Below are 9,172 nucleotides of genomic sequence, written 5' to 3' on the forward strand. Positions count from 1 at the left end.
TGAGGGCTGGGGGAGAGAGGCAAAAAAAAAAAAAAAAAAAGGCAGGAAAGTAGAGAATGAACCAATTTGAACCTCCTGGGGTGGCTGAAGGTGGAGGTTTTTTTTTGGGGGGGGGGTTGAGTTGTTTTGGCAGGGGTTGGGGGGTTTTTTGGTGTTTGCAGACAGAGGTCTGGGGGTTCAGGGGGTGTTAGATGTGGGTTTAGTGCTTGGAGGGTTAAGACTGAGCCAGGTTGGGGCTTTGTTTTTGTTTGGGTTTTTTTTTTTTTGTCAGGGTTGTTTTGATTTGGATTAGGTTGGGTTTGGTTTGGGGTTGGGTTGGGTTTTTTGGGGCTTTTTTTTGGTGTAGGGGGGTGTTCTGTTTTTTATTTATTTGGGGTTTCTTTGGTTTGGGGCTTTCTGATTGGTTTAATTTGGTTTTTTTTAGGTTTGGAGATTTTGGGGTTGGGTTTTTTTGGTTGGGGTCTTTTGGATTATTTTTGCAGTTTTGTGTTTTGTTTGGGGTCTTTTTTGTTTATCTCTTGTGGGTTTTTTTGCAGAGAGGTTGTGTTGGATTTTTGTTTAGGTTTTATTTGGGGTCATGTTTGGGGGCTTTTTTTCCTGTGTTTTTTGTTTGAGTGGGTTTGGTTGGGTTTTATTTGTTTTGGGAGGGCAGAGGGATTGTTTGGGGCTTTGTTTTTTGTTTGGGGTTTTTGTTTGTTTTGAGGGTTTTTTTGGTTTGGGCTTTTTTAGGATTTTGGGGGGCTTTTTTTTGTTCTGGGTTTTTGTTTTATTTTGGTCTTTCCTTTTAGAGCAGAATTACTCTTTTGCTTGTGATTTTGGGGTGAAAACAAGCAGAAAACATATAAAACCTTTTGCCTGTTCCATGCCAGCAGCACTTTTTTGGGAGCCACAACCCTGAACTTGGGAGTTGGATGTGAGCTTCATGGTCAGGGAGTTGGGGGTGCTGGTGCCCTGAACCTTTTGGTGTCACCAAGGTGTGGAGGTCACTTGAACCTCTCAGTGGTGACCTGAACTTCTTGGCATCAGCAAAGTGTGGTGGTGACCTGAACCTTCTGGTGTCACAATGGTGTGGTGATAACCTCTCAGTGATGACCTGAACCTTTTGGTGTTACCAAAGTGTGGTGGTGATCTGAGCCTCTTGGCATCACTGTGGTGCAGTAGTGACCTTAACCTCTTGGTGTCACACTTCAGTGGTTCTTCCTCTGTTGGGCACCCACCTTGCTCCAAAGAGTTACTGAGAGAGTGGAAGAGGGAGGTGGGAGAGGGAGGTCAAGCCTGCCTTGATTTTCCCACAGGTAGCTGGGGTGCAGTGGTGACCTCAATCTTTTGGTGTCACCATGGTGCAGTGGTGACCTAAACCTCCTGGTGGTTCCCTGAGGCTCTCAGTGTCACCACTGCAGAGCGGTTACCTCAACCTCGGTGGCAACCTGAACCTCTTGGTGTCACCACAGTTGGGTGGTTCCTCCTCTGCCAGGCACCTACCTTGCTCCAGAGAGTTCCTGAGAGAGAGGGGCCATGGTGGACTTGATCTTCCCACAGGCAGCTGGGAATTTGGACCAGGAACCCCTGACCTGTATCAAGTGGTAGATGCTGGTGGTATCAGCCACTGCTTTGCTTAGTCAGCCACCAGCTGGAAGGAGACAAAACTCTGACATACACCCAAGACCTTTGGGGTTTTCTTTTTCACTGCCAGCTTCGATTTGTTTTCTGTTTTTCCTACCAATTTGCATGTTTTGAGGGGTTTCTTTAATTGTAGCTCTCTGCTGGGAATGGTCAGAACCCAGAGGCACCCGCACCTTTCTGGTGGCCATCAAAATGTTCGTGTGGTCCAACCTTCTCCTGGTGGGTGAGCCGAGGAGAGCAGGAGGCAGCCTGTGCAGACCTGTAAATGGTTCATCTTGCAAGTGTACAGAAGTGAAAAGTTGAATAAAGCCAGGGAAATGGATTTGTAAAACCTGGGCTCTTTCTTCTGCCACTCCAGCTCCCCATGGGGCCTCCCTGCTGCTGCCTGCAGGTGGCGCTGCAGCCACCAGGGGCCTGTTTGTGGTGCTTCAGCTTGGCCTGGGAACCCTGTGGGTGACCTCTTGTGGTCAACACCATGGGTTCCTTCTTGGAGTCCCTTGTTTTTTTTTCACCTTGGCCTGATAACCCCATGGATCTCCTCTGGGGGTCAGCCCTACAGGTTCCTTCTTGGAGTGCTTCAGCATGGTCGGAGAACCCCATGGGTGCCCACTTTTGGGGTCCTTTACCATGTCCTGAGACCCTCACATGTCACCTCTTGGGGTCAACCCTGCACAGGTCCCTTCTTGGGAGTCCTTCAGCTTGGCCTGAGAACCCCACAGGTCTCCTCTTGGGATCCTTCAGCATGGCCTCAGACCCCCAGTGGTCCCTTCTTGTTTTTTTTTTTTTCTGCTGCCTTTCCTGTTGCCAAAAACTGGGGTCTTGGCTGGTGGTGACCTTCAGCAGGAGACCTGAAGTCAGGGCTCCCGGAGCATGCCCCAGACTCCACCCCAAGCTAAGGACAAAGACAGAGATGGGGGAACAGCTTTAATGTGCTCCCAAGAAGAAGGTGGGGAGCTTCAGGAGGAGCAAACATGGACATGGACATAGCAGCCTGGAGCAGTTCCTGGAGATCACTCAAAGCCACTGGAAGAAGAGATGAGACAAGGTCAGGAGGATCACAACCAGGACATGGCCAACACCAAACCCCGTTTGGGACTCCCCCAAAGACTGTCCCCATCTTTGGGACCCCCACAAACACTGTCCTCTTCCTTGGGACACCCCAAACCCTATTCCCTTCCTGGAGAGCCTTGTACCACCACCTCCAGACCTGTGAAGGTGGAGCAGATCCTGGAGCAGGGACAGTCTGGGGGCAAGGAGGCTCCTGCTAAAGCAGGTGGCAGGGACACCACCCGGCTTTGGTCCACCCTTCGCTGTGTGCCATGGGGACATCTCCAGGCTACCAGCTCCCAGCCCAAAGCCTGAGGACCCTGTGGTGGTACCTGACAAGGTGAGCAATGTCCCAGTTGGCATCCAAGGTCAGGGGTCCTTCCATCTCAACACCTTTCTCCGTGGCGATGGCAACCTCGTACTGAGGGGAGAAGGTTGGGAGAGTTTCAGTGAGGGACCAGCCTGGGAGTCATGGAATGGGCTGGGCTGGAAGGGACCTTCAAGATCACCCAGTCCCAACCCCTGTCATGGGCAGGGACACCTCCCACCAGCCCAAGTTGCTCAAGGCCTCCAGGGAGATGTTCGGCACCTTCATACCAGGAGGCAAGCTAAGCCCTCTGGAAGCTCCAGGAGGGACAACAAATGTCCTTGAACAAGGGCTTGGCCTTCAGCACCACCTCATTTTGTCCTTGGTGGGCAAGTTGAGAGGTCCCTCAGCTGTTCCTCACTCAGCCCCTCTTCTCCAGACCCTTCCCCAGCTTCATTGCCCTTCTCTGGCCCTGCTCCAGCCCTCAATGGCCTTCTGGCAGGGAGGAGCCCAACCCTGAGCCCAGCATTGCAGCTGTGGCCTACCCAGTGCCCAGCCCAGGGGCACAATCCCTGCCCTGCTCCTGCTGCCCACACCATTGCTGCTCCAGGCCAGGCTGCTGGTGCCCTTCTTTGCCATCTGGGCATCCCCTGGCTCATCTCCAGCTGCTGGTACCCAGCACTCCCAGGTCTTTTCCCACCGGGCAGTTTCCAGCCACTGCCCGCAGCCTGGAGCCTCCCTGGGGTTGTTGGGACCCAAGTGCAGGACCAGCTCTTGGCCTTAGTGCACCTCTGCCATGGCTCCAGCCTGGCAAGGGCCCTCTGCAGAGCCTCCAGCAGCTCCACATCCCACCCAGCTTGGTGTCATCTGCAACCTGCCTAAGGGTGCCTCAATGTCCTCGCCAAGAACATTGATGGGGATGTTAAGCAGAAGTGACCCCACCAATGAGCCCTGGTGCCAGCCCAGGTGCCAGCCCTGGTGCGCCTCTTACTCTGTTAAAGGAGCGAGCGTCTCTGTAGTACAAGATCTTCATGCAGCGCTCGATCAAGTCCCGAGCCTCCTCCTTGCTCAGATTGGGTTTCTTCTCCAAGACTTCTCTCATCAATGGCTGGAGATGGGGAGAAGAAAAGCCACAAAATGAAGTCCAAGAGCTCCACAGCCCAGAACCCACCCCTGGAGCTCCTGCAGCTGCTGAAGGTGCCCACCTGAGCCAGGTAGGCGCCGTAACCTGTCGCCAGTGTCGGGGCTTCATAGGCCACTCCGAGCATGTCCACGTAACCTAGGAAGCTGATGGGACACAGCTGTGAGCATGGCGGCTGCATGGCCAAGAGTGATGTGGCTTGGAGAAGCCACGCCCCAGCCCTCTGAAGCCCACCAGGCCATGGTGGAACCAGCAGGTGGCTGCTCCTGCCTCACCTCTCACTGCCATAGCAGCCAGCAATGACCACAGTGTTCCACAGAGGGTTGATCTTGGACCTCCTGTTGTACATGACCCTTGTCAGCCAGGAGTGGATGGCTTTGGGGCTGTAGCTGTGGCCATCACCCAGCAGCTCCTCATCAATCCTGACAGAGGAAGAAATTTCACCCAAGTTGGGAAGCAGCTGCATCAAGGAGCAGGAGCTACCCCCCTCCCAGCAAGTCCCCATGGGCTGCTCTCAAAGAGACCTTGAACAAGGGGAGGTCCTGAGCAGAAGCCACAAACGGGACCTGGAACTGAGCAGGTGGAAAGGACACTGAGAACAGAGTGCAAACTGGCTTCTCTCAGGCAGGTTGGGGGTAAAACCAAGCTGGGTGGGATGGTGATCTGCAGGAGGCTCTGCAGAAGGACCTGGCCATCCTGGATCCATGGCTGAGGTCAATGGGATGAGGTTCAACAAGGCCAAGGGCTGGGTCGTGCACTTGGGTCACAACAACCCCAGGGAGGCTCCAGGCTGTGGGCAGTGGCTGGAGACTGTCCAGTAGGAAAAGACCTGGGGGGGGTTGGTGCCAGCAGCTGGAGATGAGCCAGAGGGTGCCCAGGTGGCCAAGAAGGGCACCAGCAGCCTGGCCTGGAGCAGCAATGATGTGGGCAGCAAGAGCAGAGCAGGGATTGTGCCCCTGGGCTGGGCACTGGGGAGGCCACAGCTGCAATGCTGGGCTCAGGGTTGGGCTCCTCACTGCCAGAAGGCCATTGAGGGCTGGAGCAGGGCCAGAGAAGGGCAATGAAGCTGGGGAAGGGTCTGGAGAAAAGGGCTTGGGAGGAGCAGCTGAGGGAACTGTGGGTGGTGAGTCTTGGAGAAGAGGATGCTGAGGGAGACTTCATTGCTCTCTACAGCTCCCTGAGAGGAGACTGGAGCCAGGTGGAGGTTGGGCAGGGACAGGACAAGAGAAGATGATCTCAAGTTGCCCTAGGGAGGTTCAGGTTGGCCATGAGGAACAATTTGTGTCCTGCAAGAGTGGTCAAGGCCTGACACAGGCTGCCCATGGAGGTGGTGGAGTCCCCATCCCTGGAGGTGGGGATCTGGAGGCCTCAGAAACCTGTTGCCATGGCCCTTGAGGCCATGGTTTGGTGACCACAGAGGTGTTGGGTTGATGGTTGGACTCGATGTCCTTGGAGGTCTTCTCCACCCAAATCAATTCCATGACTCTCTAAAGAGCCTGCCAGAGGACAATGGGGACTCCAGCCCCACCTTGCCCTGCTCAACAGCCCTGGTTCACCACACTTCAGTCCCTCGAAGACTGGCACCAGCCCACAGTGCATGGGCAGGGCTTGCCCAGGCTCATCCTGGCTGTGGCCATGGCAGCCCATGGGCCAGCAGAACTTACACCATCTGGTCAATGATCTGCTTCAGGTATTGGAAGTCAGCATAGTCCCCAGAGGCCCCCAGCATGGTGGTGTCGTTGACTTTCAGCAGCCTGGAGATGCCTCGGAAGCGGGCGAGGGAGCCGTAGGAGCCCATCATGTCCGCGGCGATCATCACCCCCCCGCTGAACTTCACCCCCAGCACCGAGGTGCCTGTCACCATCGGGCTCCTGCAGACCCAAACGTCAGCGTCCCACAGCTCCTTTGTCTTCAAACGCCCCCTGCTCTCCCCCCAGCCCCATCTCTTCCACCCCAGCCCTACTGGGACTGTATACTATAGTACACATTCACCTTCCACTGATCCCCATCCCAGGACCCTCTGCTCTCTTCCATCTTTCCAGACCCCACCTCAGGCCATCCCCTTTCAGTTCCCCATCCCGAGCGTCCCTCACTCCCAGTGCTCCATCCCCTTCCTAATCCCGGTAGGAAGCAGCGCCTCCTACTCCCAGTCTCCCATCCCCAGCGACCCCCACTCCCAGGGCTACCACCATCCCCAGGCCCCCCTATCCGCTCCCCTCAGCCGCTGCTGCACTCACAGCGTTCGGGTGAAGGGCAGGTGGCCGGCGGCGGGGCCAGGCCCTCTAGGGATGTACGTTTGCCCCGGGGCTGGGCCCCCGGCCCAGAACGGCAGCGGCGCCCGCATTCTTTCAGCCTCCATCTTAGTCACGGTGTGGCCGGCGCTGCGCAGGCGCAAAGGCAACGCGGCCGCTCTCGGCCACCGTAGGCAACGGCGCCATCTTGGGGGTGCCCAGTGCAGAGTGGGAAAGGAGGGCGGGGCCAGATGCCATCTTGTGTGTGGCGAAATTCTCCTGCGTGACCTGCAGACCGGCCTCCAGGGTCGGGGTCCTCGCCCTCGCTGTCCCTGAAGGATCGAGGGCCACAGAGGCCCACCGAGTGGATGGAAGGGCCTGAGCCGTGGAGGTTCCGGAGCGGCGGACGCAGCTCCCTCCCCAACATGGAGGCGCGCTGCGGTCGGCACCAAGTGCGTCACGTGATTAGCAGAGCCGTTAGGCCGGGGCGTAGCGAGGGGGCGTGACAGAGCTTCTCTGTCCCCGCCTCTGGGCGGGGCTTAGTGCGAAGATGTCCAATGGGCGGTGTCGGGGGCGGTGCCTGAGCGAAGGTAACAGGTTGCGCTGGGTAGCGGCGGGAGTGGAGCCGGCGGTGGTGGCGGTGAGTGCTTACAGGGACCAGGAACCAAGGGGACTGCTATCTCAGGGGGGTGTCCTGCCCTATAGCAGTGCGTATAGGGACCGGAAGCAAGGGGGCTGCTATCCCAGGGTGTGTCCTGCCGTATAGCAGTGCCTATATGGACTGGAAACCAGGGGGCTGCTGTCCCAGAAGGGTGTCCTGCCCTATAGCAGCACCTATAGGGGCTGGTGCCATGGGGCTGCTGTCCTGGGCATGTGTCCTGCACCATGGCCAAGCCCATAGGGCAGGGTTTATAGGTGGTGTCCTTCCTGGAGTGTGTCCTGCCCTGTGGCAGAGCCTATAGGAGCTGGGAACACAGGGTCTGTTCTTCCTGGGCTGTGCCCCTGCCCTTTGGTGGAACCTATAGGTGCTGGGCCTGCAGGGACTCTCATTTCATTACCCTATAGAAGATCCTATAGGGGCTGGCTCCATGGGGATTGTTGTTCTTGGCCAGTCTTCACAGGGAGTCCTTTCCCCATATATGACCTGATCAAAGGGACCTCCAGGCTGCTTTTCCAGTGAGGGACCTGGATTGTCCCTGTTCTACCAGCTCTCCTCCAACATGAACCTGCCATCCCCTATAGCCCCTACAGGAGCTGCTTTTACCCACCCTCTGTGGGAACTGTCCGTTCTATAGGGGATCTGCTGTTCCCTAGGGAAGTTGTCTCTGCTGATACTTTTGTCCTGTGAGGAGTGATCCCATACAAGGACCTTCCAGCACCCCTCTGTAGGGGCAGCTCCACTTCCCCTTGTTAGTGTGAAGCTAATCAACCCTTGCCCACATCCCTGGGGCCAGGAGCTGCAGAAGGGCAAGTTCCAGCATGAAGAGGGAGAAAAAAAGCCTTTTGGACCTGTTGGCTTTAAGGTTGGACTTGAGGATCTCCTGAAGGTCTGTTTTCCACCCCGGGTGATCCGGTGACACTCAGGCCATGCTGGGCCAGGCCAGGCTGCTCTGTAACACGGCACCTCCTGAATCTTTAATGTGAGGAGCTGCCCTACTTTGCCGGGCTATGGGGCTGTATTTTTAGCTGCCTGTTTAAACAAGAAAGAAAAAATCCAAAACTTGGGTGTCAGCTCCACGAGCCCCTGCCTGAGTCTTGGTGGCCTCCTCCAGCTTGGCTAGCACTGGCTCCAATTGCCCTGCCCTGTTCTCTCCCCACTGCTGGCAGCTTTTCTTTTGCTTGCTCCAGGCTGGCTTTGCTCTCCCACCACCCCGACCAGCTGAGCTGGTTTGGAGTCGAGTTGGGTTTCCATCTCTGGTCCTAGGAGCCCCTCATGTGCCAAGGGAGCCCCTCGTTTGTTGACAGAGCTCCTCATTTGCCACCAAAGCCCCTCACCCTCCATGTTGTGGCCATGGCACTTGCAGTTTTCCCCCCTCAGCATCTTTTTTTGGGGTGGGAGCTGTTGTGGCATCACCTCCCTGCCCCAGGGGCAGAGATTTTGTGGTCCTCAGGGGGTTAATTCTGTGCTTGTGTTGGTGCTGCCCTACCTGCCCTGGGGACAGCAACAATGGTGAGGGGCAGACAGGGCCCCAGTCCCTGGGGGTGGCAGCGATGGTGGGGGACAGACAGGGCCCCCAGTTTGAAGTGAAACCATCCCAACCCTGTGGCACTGGAGACCTGTTGGCTCCCACAGACACATGTCATGCCCCTGAGGTTTCTCCTCGCTCCTTGCTGGTGTCTCCCAGGAAAAATCCATCCCCAGGGGCATATGGATCCAAACCATTCTGGTTTTAGAGGTGTGACGCGACTGGAAACCAGTAACTGATCTGGATGGTGTTGTGGTAAACACCCCACAGTGTGGTTTGTGCCATGCTGCTAGTCTCAGGGCACCGTGGTGGTAGTTTGGTGGCGGGTCTGACCCCACGTTGGGGCACAGGGACCCACAGAAGAGGACATCGAGGTTTTGGTTTCCGAACCCAGCCCTGGGCAAGGCAGGGAACAAGATTTTCCAGTCCCTGGTTGATGATTAACTGGAGGGCTCTGGGCTGAGATGTGGAATTTGGTCCTTATCAGCTGCCAGAGGAGCCCTAGGGGATATCACCTGTGGGGGTGGGTGACCTCCATCCCCCACCATGGAATCCCAGAATTGTCAGGGTGTGAAGGGATCTCTGAAGATCATCGACTCCATTCCCGCCGCCAGAGCAGGGCACGGACATGCCCCTT

At 56.5% G+C, this 9,172-nt stretch overlaps 1 protein-coding gene across 1 annotated transcript; it reads right to left on the minus strand.

The window, feature by feature from the left end:
- Nucleotides 1-2,541: 2,541 nt before the first annotated feature.
- Nucleotides 2,542-6,776, minus strand: PSMB4 (proteasome 20S subunit beta 4). The gene is made up of 8 exons (XM_054398792.1): nucleotides 6,638-6,776; nucleotides 6,356-6,527; nucleotides 5,783-5,989; nucleotides 4,394-4,540; nucleotides 4,183-4,264; nucleotides 3,969-4,085; nucleotides 3,003-3,091; nucleotides 2,542-2,646 (listed from the first exon to the last, which is right to left on the minus strand). Exons 1-8 carry the CDS (start codon nucleotides 6,774-6,776, stop codon nucleotides 2,634-2,636), a joined length of 966 nt encoding a protein of 321 aa, XP_054254767.1. The 3' UTR covers nucleotides 2,542-2,633.
- Nucleotides 6,777-9,172: the final 2,396 nt, after the last annotated feature.

Source organism: Indicator indicator, unplaced genomic scaffold (genome assembly GCF_027791375.1).
Source record: "Indicator indicator isolate 239-I01 unplaced genomic scaffold, UM_Iind_1.1 iindUn_scaffold_112, whole genome shotgun sequence".
Classification (NCBI taxonomy): Eukaryota; Metazoa; Chordata; class Aves; order Piciformes; family Indicatoridae; genus Indicator; species Indicator indicator.

Coding starts and splice junctions, on each gene's coding strand:
- PSMB4 (XM_054398792.1), bottom strand. CDS start 6,776: ATGTTGGGGAGGGAGCTGCGTCCGCCGCTCCGGAACCTCCACGGCTCA. Junction 4,265..4,393: donor GGCTGCTATGGCAGTGAGAG/GTGAGGCAGGAG, acceptor GTGTCCCATCAG/CTTCCTAGGTTACGTGGACA. Junction 4,086..4,182: donor ACGGCGCCTACCTGGCTCAG/GTGGGCACCTTC, acceptor CCCCATCTCCAG/CCATTGATGAGAGAAGTCTT.